This window comes from Taudactylus pleione, unplaced genomic scaffold (assembly GCF_031769625.1).
Source record: "Taudactylus pleione unplaced genomic scaffold, aTauple2 ptg000034l, whole genome shotgun sequence".
Classification (NCBI taxonomy): Eukaryota; Metazoa; Chordata; class Amphibia; order Anura; family Myobatrachidae; genus Taudactylus; species Taudactylus pleione.
The window spans coordinates 2,048,403-2,067,606 of record NW_028284436.1 but is presented as its reverse complement, the minus strand read 5'-3'; the positions used below and the strand labels follow the sequence as shown (position 1 = coordinate 2,067,606).

The 19,204-nt window shown below is 48.6% G+C and overlaps 1 protein-coding gene across 1 annotated transcript in view; it reads left to right on the top strand.

Annotated features, from left to right (window-relative positions):
• Positions 1 to 19,204, top strand: part of DHX32 (DEAH-box helicase 32 (putative)) — a 105,237-nt gene that overhangs the window by 55,607 nt on the left and 30,426 nt on the right. The window contains exons 6-7 of the mRNA XM_088452196.1: positions 5,877 to 5,976; positions 6,356 to 6,514. Of these exons, the coding sequence (XP_088308322.1) occupies positions 5,877 to 5,976; positions 6,356 to 6,514 (259 nt within the window). The remainder of the gene's footprint in view (positions 1 to 5,876; positions 5,977 to 6,355; positions 6,515 to 19,204) is intronic.

Here is a 19,204-nt window from a genome sequence, read left to right as displayed (position 1 = left end):
TGAAGCTGACAATTATTTCACTCCAGCCCCTATACTGGAGACGCCGCTTGTCTGTCAGCTGGCGTTGGGGAAGGAGTGCAACACCGGCATTTGGTACACAGGAGACACTGCATCTCAGCACTAAAGGAGGGTATCCACTACCCGACAGTGAAAAGACTGAACGATATCGTTATCGTTCAGTCGTTCACTACACTGCAGGGTGCCCACACTGAACGATATGTCGTTCAGTGCAGGCACAATCAATCATCTGCAAACATGCTGAACCTGACGATATTGTCAGGTTGACCAGCATGTTTGAGCGATGATAGATGTCTAAAGGTGCGTACATACTAGGCGATCAGGAAAGACAGTACGATTACGACATCATAATCGTACCGTCGTTCCTGATCCCCTGTAGTGTCTGCACTGAACGATCAGTCGTTCAGTGCAGGCACTCTCCATCATTCCTGAACATGCCAATCTGTCGTTATCGGCAGATTGTGCTGCATGTTCAGGCGATGGACAATGTTGGAAACTACCAGCGGGAGTGCGAATCGCTGGTCGTTTCTGACATAAAAGTGCACGATTGCGATGTCTTAATCGTGCAGTCGCTCAGTAATTTCGCCCAGTGTGTACGCACCTTTAAAGATGTCTAAAAGACCAAATTTTCAAACGATGTTGAAACGATTATCGAACGATTTTATCGTTATCGTTCAACTTTATCGTCTAGTGGATACCCCCCTTTAGGCAGCGAGCGTCACTTCGGACGCTGAAGTTCGGCCTATGTCGCCGAGTTTACATTGGCACTGGTACACTAGGTAGCATACCCTAGAAGCTGGAATACATGCCATGCCGCCAAGATGACACAAGCGGCAACAGCAGATGATATGCAGACCGGGCCGCCTGGATGGATCAAACTGTAGTGGGAAAACACAATAATGGACTGGACTCTGAAACTTCGACAGATCAACAGGAGACTTGATACCACTGGAGACACATTAAACTCTATAACCGGCATGGAGTGAAGGACTGGCTGGAATTTAACAGAAACAGGGCCCAACCAGAGCAAGCCTCCCTAATGACAGACTAATGTGCCACCGTGCTGTGCACAGACAGGAGAATCAATTAGTGTGCACCTGATACTGCACACAGATAGGCAGTAATTAATACAGAGCCTCAGTAGCAACTAAGGCTGGAACTGCAGACCATATGCTGCAACCACAGATCCTAACAGGAGGAAGGAGGAGACTTCAGCGAACGCTTGCCCGGCGTTCACCCCGCAAAGCATTGGCAGCGTAGCGGCTTGCTTGTGACACCGACTGCACGTCAATGTTAAAAAAAGACAGGAGCTGATTGGTTGGTACTCGATCTCTCTCCAAGATTTGATAAATCTCCCCCAGTAAAAACTTAAAAAAATAAATAAATATATATATTATTATTGATTTAAAAAAAACTATAGGAGCTTAGAATGTTCCTGCAATAAGCTTCACCTTTTTAAACCTTCATCAAAATATTTATTTGTGTTCGACACATCTAAATGGGGGAGAATAAAAGGGTCGGTGTAACTTTAAGCTGACAAAACCTGAACCATCAGCAATGACGAGAGAGCTTTTACAGCGAAACACTCAAGTTAATTTCTGTTCAGAGCATTCAATCAACTGGATGACTGTGGTTAAGAAACGTCCAATGTTGGGGACATATTTAAGTGGAATGACTTATAACGTAAAGGAGCAAACTACAATCTAAAGCAAAGGAATGTCCCAGACTATTGCCATCTGTCTGTTTACTCCCGCTACTCATTGTGTTTATCAGGCTGACAGGCACAATTGCTTGTGATATTTTCTGCTAGCGTCTTGTGGATCATAAAATAAAGTACACGAGGCTGCACCAGAAATACTGCGGAACTAACGAGCGCAGAAGAGCATTGAGCAACGGGACACTAATGACTGAGCGACTGAAGCGCTTTCTGTCGCTCAGCTGGACTTCTTCCCGATGATAGCCGGTCACCGCAATCCATTTTATTGAAATGCCTCATAGGGAAGCGTGAGATTTTGCTCCGCTAATTTACATTAGTGCATATAGATCTCAATCGCCATCTCTTCTCTCTCTAGTGAGCCTGTAGCGATCAATCTCTGCAAGGGATAATGTGAACACACACAGCCCTGCGCTACACTCCTGGTAACCGCGTCCTGACATGCGGAATGCTGAGAGCATTGAATTGGGAGTTTTAAGAGGTGCAGCCAGTCTGCCTACGCAGTCATTTTATTTCAGCTTCTCAATGTTTATCCTGCTGGTAGTTGGTATTATTTATAAAATAACTGCACCTCCAGCTGTATTTTATTAATACAGTATATTTTAGCATGTCTAGGCCTCAGCATTGTACGGATGTAGAGTTAAAATGCACAGTACAAGAGTATTGTAGCGTATTGTCTTTGCTTAGATAATTACCCAGGTAATTTGGCGGTATTATACTAATTAAAGATCCATTGGGGTCTCTTTTTAAGGGTAAAACATGATTTAAGTATCCCTTGATCACTCAACAAAGGCTGAACGCAGGCAATATTTATAATAATTATTATTATTATTTACTTATACAGCACCAGCAATATTCTGTTGCGCTTGACAATTGGGAACAAAACCGTAATAGACTAGTAATAAAACAAGACTGAGTATTAACACAAATAAAGCGGGTCAAAGGGCCCTGCTCAAACGCTTACAATGTCATAGATACCTCCTACCACCTACTGCGCCTTGTCCAATTGACCTATTTGCAATCACAGGGGCTTTGCATGGGGAAGATACTTGTCTCAAATGTATTAAGGACAGCATCAATACCGATCGCCTGCTGTCCTTCTATGCTGTTGCCGTCTCAGGATGGTAATAGCAAATGCGTTGCAAAGAAAAAAAAAATGTGTTATACTTATAGAGCATTTATTTTTTTTTAGTAAAAATAATTATAATAAAGTAATAAAAACACAAATTCCAGGTTTTCTTTACTTTTTTTTATATATATATTTAAATTTTTGAAGAATCTGAGCACAGGGTCCAGGTGCAGCGTGACCTGGAAACGCTTGGCTGGCAATACGGTAAGTCACTTACTGCTGCCGGTCAGCGTGGTTCACCCTCTTAGTGATTACAGTTCCAAAAGAGGCGATAGACAAAATGGCAGCATCCATTATAGTTTGCCTCCAGTTCTCCTGCTTATCAGCGATATTTTGAAAATCGAGTGCTGTATTTTGTCTTTGAAATGAATGTTATTGTTTTTCATATGCCCTTCAGGAGCTCTTACTGTGTACGTTCTATCATCTTCCCAGTTTTCTTCTGGGTTATTTTGCCATTCACATTGTTATACGAGGTTGGAGTGTTTTGGGGTAAAAGTTGCAGTAGGACAAACACAGACCAGTAAAATAGTTGTGTAAAGGCATAAAGCTCCTTTTAATGCATAAATATTAATATTTGAGTGTCTTAAGGGTTTGTTACTCTAAGGGGGAGATTATGAAATATATCAAACCTTTGCAAGAGAAGTTGCAATAAAGTAGAGAAGTTGCTCATAGCAACCAATCGGCTCCTAACTGTCATTTTATAGACTCTGCTAGATAAATGTTAGCAAGAAGCTGATTGGCTGCTTTCTCTGAAAGGTTTGATCTCCCCCTAAATAATGTAATTATGTCAAACTAAGCCACGGACGGAATCTACAAGTATCACTCACCATCTTATATATTACAGAACTTGGGGGTCTATGTACCATACTTGCCTACCCTCCCGATTTGGTCGGAAGCCTCTCGAAAATCGGGTGCTGCTCCCGGGAAGGCAGGCAAGTCTCCCGGCTGCCCTCGACCCCTCCTGTCCCACTCCAATTGTTTGTAAAACCCCAGCAGCGAAGGGGCAGCCAGATAGTCGGCAAGTATGCTGTGTACTAAGCAGTGATAAGAGACAGAGTGAAAAGTGATAAGGTGCCAGCCAATCAGCTACCAACTGTAATTTTTCAAACACAGCCTGTGAGATGACAGTTGGGAGCTGATTGGCTGGCACCTTATCACTTTTCACTCTGTCTCTTATCACTGCTTAGTACATAGACCCCTCAGCTTTTAAAGCCTCCTATTAGACAGATTAAACAGTGCTGGTCATCCTGAGCTTTAATGAGTACTTCTGTAATAGTTCCGTTGCTGGATGGACCTACACAAAGCAATGAATCTGCCTGTAGACTTATCATATTGTTTTTCTTGTGTGTGTTTAAGGGCTCCATATAACAGTGATGCATAATTCCTTTAGTTTAGCAGTCGCTACAAGGGTTATATCATCTTTTGTGTATTATTATTATTATTATTACCGGTTATTTATATAGCGCACACATATTCCACAGCGCTTTACAGAGAATATTTGGCCACTCACATCAGTCCCTGCCCCAGTGGAATTTACACTCTATGGCCCTGATTCAGAGCCGGACGCTCTGACCAGAGCGCTCGCTCTTAATCAGGGCCCACCTCCATTAATATGGAGCGTCCTCCTGGACGCTCGTATAGCTGTGGGTCACCACCCACAGCATATACGAGCGTGCAGGATGATGGTCGCGATGGTCTTGACCATCGCGACCATCGAAACTGCGAGCAGAAGCCTGCGGTTGAGTTTTTCAACCGCAAGGCCAGGAGTGATTTTTGCTCTATCAGAGCCAAAATCACTCCCACTGACATCACTAGTGATGTCAGTGGGGCCGGCTTCAGACGGTAGGCGTTCCCTTGGGAACGCCTCCGTCTGGCAGGCACGCCCCCGGCACGCCCACCAAAGGGGGCGTGTTGTCAGTCAACATCGACAGCACGCCCCCTTTGATGAGACACTCCGAGCGAAGGAAAGTCCTTCGCTCGTAGGGTCTCGCACATGCGCACGACGGAGCTCCCTCCGTCGTGCGCATGCACAGTGCGGACCATCGACCCACTTGCGAGCGGACAGCCGCTCGCGAGTGGGTCTGAATGAGGGCCTATATTGCCCATCACATGCTCACACACATGCATACACACTAGGGTTAATTTTTTTGTTGGGAGCCAATTAACCTACCAGTATATTTTTGGAGTGTGGGAGAAAACTGGAGTACCCGGAGGAAACCCACGCAAGCACAGGGAAAATATACAAACTCCGCACAGTTACGTTAACCATTACACCATCTGTGCTTTAAACAAACAGCGGTAATCTAAGATTACCGCTGCTTGTCACTGCATCGCTCTCGCGGTTCGCCATCCAGTGTCGGACTGAGACAAGAGGGGCCCACCGAGGGAATGCAGTTCTAGGGGCCCATGCTTAAGGGGGGAGTGGTCTTCGTTCAGTGGGGGTGTAGCCAGCCACCACAGATTCATAGCTCACCATTAGACAAATCTTGGTGTAGTTTCTATTGAAAGGAACCAAGCCCCCATGTTGATCAGTGGTCCTGCTCCACCTCGTGGCTGACCATCTAGTAGAGTAACAATATATATTTTGAGGTCTGGAACCTGACACCTAGAGGAGGAGGGTGGGCCCACCGGGGATTTCCCCTGTGGGCCAGTCCAACCCTGTCGCCATCTAAAGGTGCAATGGCAGTGGGGACCCAGTTCTGCCTTTCCAGCTTCAGCGAAGCCTTCCAGGCACTGCTGGGTCCTGGCCGGGTTAAAGTGCCATACACATGTGCAGACTGACTGCCGCACATGCGCAATTCACAGAAGCCCATCGCTGGCCGCGTTAAGCTGCCAACAGCTGAGCGGAGGACCTCGCCGGTGTGGAGGACATCACTGGACCTCGCCGGAGGGGTAAGTATTGATGAATATCAGTGTAATTTTCATTTGTATCACGGCAATACTAAACGTAAAATGCCACTAGTATTAAGCTTCGTTGATAAATGGGGCCCTTAGTTCTGATCTTTCCTTTTCCAGGTATATAACACCCGGATCCGGGCAGAATCTCACATCATGCAGCCAATAAGCCAGATTCGGGCAGAAATGAGGAAGCAGATTCTAGGCACATGTCCTGCAGGTAAAATTGGAAAAAAAAAAATCAAATCACTTATTATTATTATAATTATTATTATTAATATTATCTTTTATTTCTAAGGCACCACAAGAGTTCTGTAGTGCCAAACATAGGCAAGCCATTAAAGGGTTACATGCGTATATAAAGTGAACAATATTGCTAGATACATGCAATAAACTCATTTATCTAGATGCATAATTACAGCCAACAAAATGCATAATCCCGTAACAACACGAGAGGAGGGAGCACCCTGCTCACAAGAGCTTACATTCCAAAGTTTCTGCAAACTTACCCACCTATTTTCTGTTTCTGATAGCTCAACGCTAACAATACCTTTCTTACCGTTTTAATAAAGTCCAATGATTGGCTTCCCCCCCTGCAGGAAAGATCTTCTGTCTGTACTCTGAGGAATTTTCCCGGACTGACATGAAAACCTTTTTGACTCCAAAAGTTGAAGAATCAAATTTGACGTCCATGGTCCTATTTCTGAAGAGGATGGACATAGCGGGTCTGGCACACTGTGAATTTATCAACATACCAGGTATCTTTTCACAGAAAAGACATGATAGAAATCCATTTTACAAACTGTTCAACAAGGTCGTCCCAGTATTGGGTGGCATTTACTGCATTACATATTAAATTTAGTTATCGCATTGTGCACCATAATGTTTTGAATGTGGAATTGCGTGGCAAATCCAGAGGCATGATGGGAAAATGCAGTACTGGAACCAATCCCTCTCCCCCCTGCAGTATTCACTATGCAGGAACGGGTGCGAGGGAAAAACGCTGATGATATTCTAGCTGCCACAGCACTGTTCCCTGCACGACCATCTTTTCTGTAGAGCCAAAAGGGTTCTACTGAATCTGGCCTATATGATTCCATCTGGAGGGTGGGCGTTGGAAAGGGGAGCCAGATTACTGCCTGCCACCATGTGTCAGAAACGATATATAAAGGACAGAAGATCTTCACGTAATTGTGTGTACACGTTCACTACCTGTAAGTGGGTGTTACGCCGTCATGAATGCTGATGTCTGTGAGGGTATTGTGGCTGCCTAGTATGGCTGGTACTTGGAACATCTCCTTTCTCATTAGTGGTTTATCTGGTGACATTTCTGTATTTTCACACCAGGTTATCATGTTCAAGCGAGGATAAGGCCAATTTGGGAGATTTAAAGAGGGTTTTCTACTTATGTTGTATGGAACTTATGTTGCCGCCATTTTGTTTTTTTTCTGGTAGGGCTTGGATCCTGATATTGTTAGTAATTATGTTCTATCTGTTGGATGAACATTTTCTACCTCAGAAATGTGCTGCTCTGTGTCAAACAACTTTTTTTATATATATATTGCAATACTGCGATGACGGCGTTACAGTGACAAGTGAGGTGAATGACTTTAGTTGTGTTACTGACAGAATTTATTCATTCATGTAGAATAAAATATTGCCATAACCGATGAATTAATCAGCAGCACTATGTGCGGAAATAGCAGCACCAATTACATTACTCAATTTTTTATTCATAGTTTAGGATTTGACAGGTTGCAGGTGTTTGGTAATATGCGTTTATAAAGTGTGTATATAAATGTATATAGTCTTGTCAGTCAAGCTGCATGTCACCGTGAGATAACATGACACAGGTTTATTTGCTAGTATTATTAAGCCTGAACAACCTATGATTAGGGCGTATGCAGTATAGAACAGGTGGGAGCCTCCTGAAGATTGGCTGTCATGTTGAACAGAGAGTGGGATAAATGTTTTGTGCCTGACGTGTACCAGTTGAGTGTTTACAGTGGAGGCCGCCATTGATTAGATAGCAGCCTATCCATTCGCTGGGATCTGGTTTCCTCACTAAGGGGCCTATTCATCATCCTTAATTAGGGCCGAATTAGCAATGGGGCGGGTGGAGCTGCAGCTCCAGGCCCTTCCATCAAAACAGGCCCACAACATCTGTTGTGCTGCTGTAGAGAGGAACTTTTTTTTACACTCTACAGCAGCCTGCCAGTGGCCGTCCGTGGCCCCGTCCCCATTACGTTTCCCTAGATCCGGGGTTTCAAACTCTAATATGCCCTAATAGCAAAACTGGCAGTGCATTCTGGGATGTGTAGTTCTACTTCAGCTGGATGGCTCGAGTTTGACACCTGTGCCCTAGATATGTAAAGGAGGGACCGCAGCAGATATCTCCGATGCTTGCTGCGATCCCTCCATTCCCGCTGGCAGCCGCATCCCCCGTAGGTTTCTATGGGGGATGTGATGCTGCCAAATTTACCAACACCCCCCTTCCCCTGCAACACTAGTCACACGCCCCATATCTCTGGTCACACTCCCGTGGCACTGGTCACAGCCCCATATCACTAGTCACACTCCCGTGGCACTGGTCACAGCCCCATATCACTAGTCACACTCCCGTGGCACCGGTCACAGCCCCATATCACTAGTCACACTCCCGTGGCACTGGTCACACGCCCCATATCACTAGTCACACTCCCGTGGCACTGGTCACACGCCCCATATCACTAGTCACACTCCCGTGGCACTGGTCACAGCCCCATATCACTAGTCACACTCCCGTGGCACTGGTCAAGCCCCATATCACTAGTCACTCTCCCGTGGCACTGGTCACAGCCCCATATCACTAGTCACATTCCCGTGGCACTGGTCACAGCCCAATATCACTAGTCACATTCCGTGGCACTGGTCACAGCCCCATATCACTAGTCACACTCCCGTGGCAATGGTCACATGCCCCATAGCACTAGTCACAGCCCCATATTTATTTATTACCAGCTATTTATATAGCGCACACATATTCCGCAGCGCTTTACAGAGAATATTTGACCATTCACATCAGTCCCTGCCCCAGTGGAGCTTACAATCTATTTCTACTTCAGGGTCCATAGGGTATCCACAGGATACCTTGGGGTATAGGTGTGACGTCAGTCGCAGGGCACCAAAGAGTTAAGCTTTCAGCCTCCCAGGATGCACTAGGTCCCCCTCCTATACCCCGCCCCCGGGCCAAGGCACCTCAGTTTAGTTTGGTGCCCGGCCGGAGTCGGGTGCACCTGTTGGAGTGGGGGCTAGAAGAGCCCCTGAAGCTTATTCTTCATGCAGCTGTGGCTGCACATCTGGATGAACAGCATGGACAGTCAGTCCTGACGTCCATGCTGTCTTCCCTACACCCCGCCGGTACCAGAACGCCGGTACTGATCCGGGGATGCTGGTGGGCGTCTGGGGTCACAGCTAGCGGTGACCCCAGATGCTCCGGACCATGGCCGGATTCAAGGGGGACAGAGGTAAGCAGCGGGGTCCCGCGGTGGGTCCCCGCTGATCACATGGTCCTAAGTCCCCAGGCAGGGGGCTCCCTGGGGACTGGCTGCAGCGTGGAGCCAGGCGACCAACCTGCGCTTCCACTACCCCCTGGGACAGCGGACCGCAGCAGAGCGGTAGCGCTGCGGCGTCCCAGGGGTTAAATGCATGCCAGGGGAGCGCGCCTTCCCTGTCTCACAGCCGGCGCCTCCCCCGCTGCACACAGCCCTCTCTGCACTGTGCTGACTGGTCCTGTGTCAGCGCTCCTCCCCCAGGCCAGCTTCTCTCTGCTCCTCGGCGGCCATCTTCTCTGCAACGCATGGTGAACGCTGCTGGAAGTCTGGAAGGAAGCATCGTGGTCTGGGTCCCCCCGCATACCTCTCCTCCGCTGTGGCTCAGGTCTGTGTATGCAGCGCTGTGTCCTACCAGGCCCTGTGTCTGTGTAGTTGAGTGATCAGCGCTGTTAGTGCAGGAATTGTTATTTCTCTGCATTGTATGTGACTGTGCTAGCGCTGCTGCCTGTAACTATTCTTCTCTAAACTGTCAGCTTTATTACTGTCCCTGTTCTTTCTGCTAAAGCCCTTGCGGTGCGGTGCTGCAGGGTGGTCTCTCGCCTATTTAATACTTAATTGGTGAGAGAGGTCACATACGTGGTGCCATCTTGTCTGAAAGTGATTTTCCCCTCCGGCTACAGTGTACCACGTGCAAAGTACCGTTAGCGGAGGGGGAGGGTAGCGCGGAGGGCCTTTGCCGGCAGTGTTTGTCCATGGCGCGGCCTATTACGGTTACAGCACTGGTACAGGAGCCGCCCTGGGCTTGTTTCGCTCAGGCGTCAACAGCTTTAGTGGGCCAGTTAGCTCCGCAGCCCGCGTTTACTCCGATGGGTTTGTCCCAGCAGTCTGTGGTGTCGTCACCCATGCAGGGGTTCCCACGACAATTGGTGGTACCCCACAGTCTCCCTATTTCCCCGCTCCCGGGTTCTCAGGAGCCAGCGTGGGTTAACTCCCTGACGAGTTCTTTACGTGAAGGACGATGCCACAGTCTTTCCTCTTTCGGGTCAGTTGGTGGACCATTTAGAGGAGGCGTGGAAACAATCTGGCAAAAGATACCAGCCGCAGAGACGCCTGGCGGTGGCTTATCCGTTCGCGGATAATTATTTTGCTAAGTGTGAATCCCCTCCACAGGTGGATTCTCACGTGACCCGTCTTGTCCGTAGTGCCACATTGCCGATGCCATCCATGTCCTCCCCTAAGGATGCTATGGACCGCAAGGTAGAAATCTGCCTGAAGTCCGCTTATTCCCTTGCAGGGGGGGCAGCACGGCCGGATATGGCCATTTGCTGGGTTGCCAGAGCGATGGAGCGCTGGGCGGATTCATTAGAGGCTTCTTTTGAATCCGACTGTCCGGCCGAACAAGCGGAGTTGATTGGCAATTTCCGTGATTCGGCCACCTACATCAACGAGGCGGCTCTAGACATTAGTACTCTGGTGTCTAGAATTTCTTCAGCAGCGGTAGCTGCTCGTCGTACCTTGTGGCTGCGATCCTGGAAGGCGGACGCAGATCCAAGAAAGGTCTGGAAGCGTTGCCGTTTACCGGAGAAGTTCTCTTCGGTCCGGATCTGGATAAGATTGTGGCCACGCTGGCGGCAGCCAAATCTGCTTGTCTCCCGTCGGCCGCTGCTCCTTCTGGTTCTGGACCATCGTCCTTTCGGTCATCTAGGGCCCAGGGCAGGCCCAAACCACAGTCGTTTCCTCGACAGGCTGGCCCTAAGAAATCGGTCAAGCCCCGGAAACAGGCATGGAGTACCAGACGTCCGGCCCCCAAGCCAGATGACAAGCCTGCGGCCTGACGGTCCGGGTCTCCCCTTGGGGGATCCCAGGGTGGGAGGCCGCCTGCTGCAGTTCTCCCGGTGTTGGTCGTTCACTACGACAGACACTTGGGTTCTGGAGGTGGTCTCTCACGGGTACGCCCTCTCCTTCCGGCACAGACCCCCGGCTCGATTCTTCACCACGGGTCTACCATCAGACCGGAACAAGGCTACGGAGCTGCGGAAGGTATTGCACACTATGCTCCAGGCTGGAGTTATAGTGCCTGTTCCATTCTCCCAGAGGGGCCAGGGTTTCTATTCAAATCTATTTTTGGTACAGAAACCCAATGGGTCATATCGTCCGATTCTCAACCTCAAAGCACTCAACAAGTCTTTGCGGGTCCCGAAGTTTCGGATGGAGACCCTACGGTCCATCATTCTGGCACTGGAACCTGGGGACTACATGGTGTCATTGGACATACAGGACGCTATGGCGGTCATGGCGGCTTCTCTGCGGCTGCAAGGAGTCCGCATGTTGCCGTACTTGGACGACCTGTTATTGGTGGCAGGATCTCCAGAGCTCCTGTTACACCACTTGGACCTGACCATTGCACTGCTGCAACGGCACGGCTGGCTAATCAACTGGCAGAAGTCCACTCTAATCCCGTCTCGGAGGATTCTGCATCTTGGAGCCTTATTGGACTCGGGACAGCAAAGGATCTTCGTGACGGAGGACAAGATCTCTGCTTTACAGTCAAGGGTGCGCAGTTGTCTGCACAGCCGCCGGGTGTCCTTACACTCGGCGATGAGGTTACTGGGTTCCATGGTGTCGGTGTTCGACATGGTGGAATACGCCCAGTTTCACTCTAGACCTCTGCAGCACCTGATCCTGTCCAAGTGGAACGGGCTGCCTCAGTCTCTGAAGTTCCAGACGATTGTGCTCACCCCGGAGGTTCGCCTGTCCCTTGCGTGGTGGTTAAAGACGACCCACCTCAACAAGGGACGTCCGTTCTGGGTTCCAAATTGGGTCCTGTTGACAACGGACGCCAGTCTTCGGGGCTGGGGAGCAGTTTCGGGTCCACACTTGTTCCAGGGCAGGTGGACACCGACAGAAGCGGAGCTTCCAATAAATATCTTGGAACTCCGTGTGGTCTTCAATGCTCTCCTGCAGGCACAGCGGTTTCTCCAGGGTCACCCGGTGCAGGTCCAGTCGGACAATGCTACCACCGTGGCCTACATAAACAGGCAAGGAGGAACTCGCAGTCGGGCGGCTCTCGTAGAGGTCTCTCGGATCCTGGTTTGGGCGGAGCGCAATCTTCCGGCCATATCAGCGGTCTTCATCCCGGGAGTGCTAAATTGGGAGGCGGACTTTCTAAGTCGCCAGGACATTCATCCAGGGGAATGGTCCCTGCACCCGGACGTTTTTCAACTACGGGTGGACAGGTGGGGTCTTCCAGAAATCGACCTCATGGCGTCCCGGCACAACAACAAGTTGCCGGTGTACGGGTCTCGCACAAGAGACGAAGGGGCGTCTCTGGTGGATGCTCTGTCCGTCCGGTGGACGTTTAGGTTCGCATACCTGTTCCCTCCGGTCTCCCTTCTTCAACGGGTAATCCGGAAATTCAAACAGGAAGGAGGGACGCTCCTGTTGATAGCTCCCGCGTGGCCCAGACGGCACTGGTTCTCAGACCTTCAGGGTCTGTCCGTGGACAGTCCTCTGCGGTTGCCGCTACGACCGGACCTTCTGTCTCAGGGTCCTTGTCTTCACCCGGACCTGACTCGGCTGTCTTTGGCGGCGTGGCTGTTGAGACGGCCATGCTGAGGTCCTGGGGGTTTGCCAGCTCTGTGGTGCGTACCATGTTACGAGCTCGGAAACCGTCTTCCGCGAGGATATACCATCGCGTGTGGCATACGTTCTTCCATTGGTGTCGACCGAGAGGTTATGCACCGCGGGAGTTTCGTCTGTCTCGGATGCTCGCCTTCCTGCAAGCGGGACTAGATCATGGGCTTCGCCTTGCTTCTTTGAAGGTACAGGTTTCGGCCCTATCTGTCTGGTTTCACCGTAGGATTGCTACAATCCCGGAGGTGCGCACCTTTATGCAAGGTGTTCTCCGTATTCAGCCGCCCTTTGTTCCACCTGTGGCGCCTTGGGATTTGGCTGTGGTCCTGAGGGCTCTCCAAGGACCGCCGTTTGAACCACTGGGCTCAGTGGATATTAAATGGCTAACAGCTAAGACTGTTTTCCTTCTGGCCGTTGCTTCAGCCAGACGTGTTTCTGAGTTAGGGGCTCTTTCTTGTAGACCCCCTTTCTTGGTTTTTCATGGGAACAGGGCAGTGCTCCGCACTCGGCCCGAGTTTCTTCCCAAAGTTGTTTCCCAGTTTCATGTTAACGAGGAAATAGTTGTTCCGGCCTTTAACTCACCGGGTCTTTCCGTGGGTGAGGCCTCTTTGGATGTTGTGCGGGCCTTAAGGACTTATGTTGACCGCACTTCTTTGTTTAGGAAGTCGGACGCTTTGTTGTCCTCTATGGCTTCTGTAAAAAGGGTTGGCCTGCTTCAAAGCAAACTTTGGCAGCCTGGATCCGTATGGCTATTTCTGAAGCTTATCTTCATGAAGGCCTACCGGTCCCTCCTTCTCTGAAGGCTCATTCCACTAGGTCTGTGGGTCCTTCGTGGGCAGCTCGACGTGGTGCCTCGGCAGTTCAGATCTGCAAGGCTGCTACGTGGTCTTCTGTCCATACCTTCGTGAGGTATTACAGGTTTGACACCTTCGCCTCTCAGGATGCTTCCTTCGGGCGGCGGATTCTCCTTTCTGCACAGGAGCGTCCCCACCCTTAAAGGATACTGCTTTGGGACATCCCCAAGGTATCCTGTGGATACCCTATGGACCCTGAAGTAGAAAATATGAGATATGGTAAGAACTTACCCTTGTTATCTCTATTTCTACGAAGTCCATAGGGTTCCACAGGACTCCCGCCCTGTCGCACCTGTGCTGCAGATGGGCTTTGCTCTGGTCACCGGTTTTCCGTCTCCCTCTGGTGAGAATGTGATTCTTGTATGTGTCCAGATCTTTGTTCTCTCTCTTCCTTCTCCTCCTCCGGCCTATGGCTTGGTAACTAACTGAGGTGCCTTGGCCCGGGGGCGGGGTATAGGAGGGGGACCTAGTGCATCCTGGGAGGCTGAAAGCTTAACTCTTTGGTGCCCTGCGACTGACGTCACACCTATACCCCAAGGTATCCTGTGGAACCCTATGGACTTCGTAGAAATAGAGATAACAAGGGTAAGTTCTTACCATATCTCATATTATTCCCTATCACATGCTCACACACATACACAATAGGGTTAATATGTGTTGGGAGCCAATTAACCTACCAGTATATTTAAGGCCTAAGTTATCATTTACCTGTCATTATAGTCCAATATACATACTGTACTGTATAAAGAAAATACTGTAAGCCTGCTGAGTCGGATGCAAAGCTCCCGAAAGTGCGCACGGTTGCGGCAACCAGATTTACTACCTTATGCGTACGGTCACGCCACCCACTGCAGCATATCATTATTAGTATCAGCACTTACACCAGCGCAATGCTGGATGCAAATGATCCAACAGGAACAGGCGTCCAATCACCGTCCACAGGTCTCCAACTAGCACAGATGTCCGGCTACACCCCCACAACGCTCCCAAGTGAGGGATATTTTCCATTATTTTTGCCAGGTAGCCCCGCAGTAATGCCCATCTCACAGATGGAGAGATCCGGTGCTAACTGACCTCTCTTGTATTCTCTATTAAGGTGAGTATACCTGGTGCTGTGCATGCGCAATCTGCATTTGGTTATTTGCAGCACGTGCACAGTTTGCTTATGATTGCGGGTTGCGGCCTCTTTTGGCGTGCAACCCTTAATCGGGCCCTTGGCCTGTACATGAAATAAGATAGACGGAGTGTGAGTAGCACCCCCATGTTACGGTGCCCATACTGACGTTTCATGCCATAAGGAGCAACAACCACAGGTATCACCATAGCCCTAGCAGCACAGGGGCTCAGTAGCCAGTGTCCATCTGGATGCTTAATAATTTATTGAAGCAGCAGCTGAAGAGGAAACAAATGTGTGTGAATCGCTTCTGCCTATGGTTCCCTGACAGCCTTGGCCGTTCCTGCTCAGGTTACTGATCTGAGAAACAGGTTCAACACAGAAGCCCTATTCTGTCAGATAATAGATCAGAGGGAATCCCTAGAACCCCAGCATCTGAGACCTGTAGCTGTCACTGCACTGATTGAGGCCTCTGCTAAGGACAGAAACAGCAGATGCCTCCTGAACAAATGTGCCAAGCATTCAATCAGTAGCCGGATGTCAGTCTGTCAGATCCCCCCCTGTCCGGTGTTCTCTTACCGCATTTTCATAGCTCTACAACTCATCGTTTGTGTAATGTGTTACCTGGTAATGATTCCAGTTCATCCTACCCAACAATGGCAGCACCTTCTATCATACCAGGATCAAAGCCTTGATATATTGGGACCCAGTCGGTATCAGAGATGACCCCAGTGCATTATATTTATTATGTTAGATTGATTTAAACATAGGTTTGTTTTTGTTTTGCATGTTAAATGAACTTTTAAAGCATGTATCAGATTTGTCATTTTGTCACTTGGTCATTTTTCTTAGCTGTCCTCTTATAAATCAGTAACTCTTTTTCAAAATCTCTCTGGAGGGCACATAGTATAGCTGCTCATCACGCACAGGCTCACAGATTTCAGCATGTCATGGGAAGAAAGAGAAGAGAGGGAAGATTTTCTAGTACACAAAGCAGGCAGAGCTCAGAGGGGAGTCTCAAAGCATCTCTGCTCCCTGCATCATGCTCCATGTGACTGTGGTTGCCATGGCAATTCATGAAACTGTGCAGGGCTATAAATTAAAAATAAACTTAGGAAAATGGAAATTACCAAGATTCTTCTTATAGCCAGGGATAGTGATTTATGTTAACAAAAAAATAAAGCCACTTTTTTTTATGGGACTGCTGCTTTGCATAACGTTAAGATCTGAAAATATATTGCAATACACAGATTCTGTCTTTTTCATCATTTAGACACCACAGACTAGATATACTAAGCAGTGGGCTTGAGCTCTGACATTTTTAAACGGCAATAATAATAAAATATTGAATGCAAAACACTTCTGGTTTTGCATTTCTTATTATTGCTAGTTTAGACTTTAGAGTGAAAACCCACGAGAATCGCTGCTGCTTAGTAAATCTAGCCAACTACTTGGACTACTGTAAAACCCCCAGATAATGATTGGGGACATATCTAAAGACTGGCGCAAAAAGATCCTGTAACCCACCGTGCGCCAGTTTTCCTAATGTCCCCCATATTAAGCCGCAGGTGTACAATGAGTGACATGTATTTATAGTAATATATTAATCTCATACAAGCGAAGAATGTATGTTTAAAGACTTCTCCATTTTGCTCTTTCTATGTGATCAGCTAATATATATGCTGTAATTGCTATCCCCTGTTTTGTACCATGTACTTCCACCCTGCTGTATGCTATACTGGTGTGCTATACTTCCACTGAAGTGCATCCTCCATGATCTATTCACACAGGGTATATCATACTATCACATACGTGTCAGTTTTCCCATATATGCCTTGGGTCCTTGTATGGCTTATCTCCCACAGTGCAACCTTCCTACTGCGCTCAACATGGCTGCCTCACCTGATACACTCATGGATGGAATGAAAAATGAATGGACCTGACTATTATGCTGGGACCCTACTCCTAGCGTCAGGACGCTGCAACCACCCATTTTGTGTCATTTCTTCTAGGCGTAACCTATTCTACCCAGGGTAATCCTACATAGTGTGCACAAGATGGCTGCCTCATTTGGTACCTTTTGTGGGTGGAATATATAACCCATGGAAGTTATTTCCCAAAATGTCTGCACAACCCTGCAATATGCTTATTGTGCTATCTAGGTTTCGGCTGACTTTAATGATCTCTCTGTGGTTTTCTATTTTCTGCAATGCCAAATCCTTGTACAATGTACCATGTTTTCTGATGTCTGTAAAGCGACTTTGAGACCTACGGGAGAAAATCACTATATAAATAAAATGATTATTATTATAATTAATAGTTGCACTAAATCCACATTAGTATTGACATAAGGCCTGTGCAGGCAGCACTTAGAGCCCCATTTATCAACGAATCTAAATACCAGCGGCATGTTTGGTTTAGTATCGCAGTGATACAGACGGCTATGCCACCTGGTATTCATCATAACTTACCTCACTGGCGAGGTCCAGCGGTGTCCTTCTCCTCGGCTTCCTTCTCCTTCTATGTCCTGCACGTGCGCGAAGGTCAGTCTGTCTGCGCATGCCTGATTAGTGGTGTCACAAAGGGGGTGCGGGCCGCACCCAGGTGTCACCCGCCGAGGGGTGACTCCAAAGTTCCAACTCCCTCTCAGTGACAGAAGCTGGGTGCTGCTCTATAGCATTACACGCAGCACTCTGCTCCTGACACAGTGAGGGAGCCGGCACTGCACACAGAGTGGTCCCACTATGCCCAATTAATCCGGCAGTGCCGGAAAGGCTTCGCTGAAGCCGGAACGGCTGCTGATGGGTCCCCTTTGCCGGCAGGGTGTATCTATAATGGGTGCAGGGTGTGCAGTGCACATGGGCCCCTGGGTCCGGGGGGGCCCCGCATCGCACACCGTGCACCCATATTTTCTAATACTTACCTCTCTGAGGTCCCGCATCGGGTGTCTCAGCCCTGCACAAAACGCTGGAAAATAGCAGCCACTGTGTTTTGCGCATGTGCAGTGAGGAAAAGGTGGGGAAAATGGCGGCCGCGCCATTTCCCCGGCGACCTGCGCAGTGGACTGTGGACACAGACTAGTGCCCAGAGTCTACTGATGCTGTGGTCAGACTACTGTCTGATGGCAGCTGCCGGGGAGAGAGGAGGGCGGCCCCAGACGGGGAACGCCATCTAATCTTAGATTAACACTGATATTAATAATTAAAAGTTGAAATAACCCCTTTAGCCAGTGCTAAAGGTTATATATAGTTGTTGAATGGGGCCCAGTGCATTTAGTTTTTATACTTTTTTCGACAACTGAAAGATGTGTATTTCTAATCCTAATTCTAGTTTCCTGTCCGCTTCGATGTTTTTACGAGGGATGATATATTTGAGAGTCAGTCCGGTTCTCCGGTAACTTTGCGTCACCCTGAAATGCCGTTGTTGTAATTCCTCCCCTGTCCATTGGAAATTAGAAAGAAAAAATTGTGGTTATTTTAATGTCACTGCTTTAATGCTGCTTTCTGCGCCTCGGGGATGGGAGGACTTGTTAAACAGATCACTCACTGCTCTGCGTATCCCTGGAAGAACACTGTACGGTACTTTTTACGTGGGAGGATCAGTATCCTCTTATGGCAGCGATTCACAGCGCTCTCAAAGTGACTTGGGAAGGGAATCCTGCTAATGCTTTGTGTTTATTACAGCCTGCCTATACAGATGCTTTCATCACTTCTATAAGCAGAATTCCTTTATCTTTTTCATAATGGTGACTCTGTCAAACTGCGTTTCTGACCTTAAAATCTTCAATCAAAGAAACTATAACCGAAACATTTTCTCTTTTGCCTCTAGCAGATGGCGTCCATATGGCGTAGTTTTGTTCCCAAGTGCTGCCTGAGAGCAAACTGATGGTTCTGAGGCTCCATTCAGGCGTGTCGGCAGCCCCATTCTGGCGTGTCCTTGGCACGTGTCTGTGGCCAAACCTCATTCTCGTGGCCCATGTCTGCAGCCAAACCCCATTCTCGTGGCCTCTGTTTGCGGCCAAGGCCAGTTTTGGTGGCCCGTGCCGGCAGCGAACCCCCATTCTGGTGGCCCTTGTCTGTTGCCGAGCTTTGCTGTGGTGGCCCGTGTCCCGTTCTGGTGGCCAATAAAATATGTCTAAGGGGTCTATTTACTAAGCAGTGTTAGGAGACAGAGGCCCTGATTCAGAGCCGCTCGCTCTGAATCAGGGCCGGGCTATTTTTTTTTTTTGAACAGCCTCCTGGCCGCTCGCATAGCTGTGGGTGACCACCCACAGCTATAGCGAGCGGCCAGGAAGATGGTTGCGATGGTCAAGAC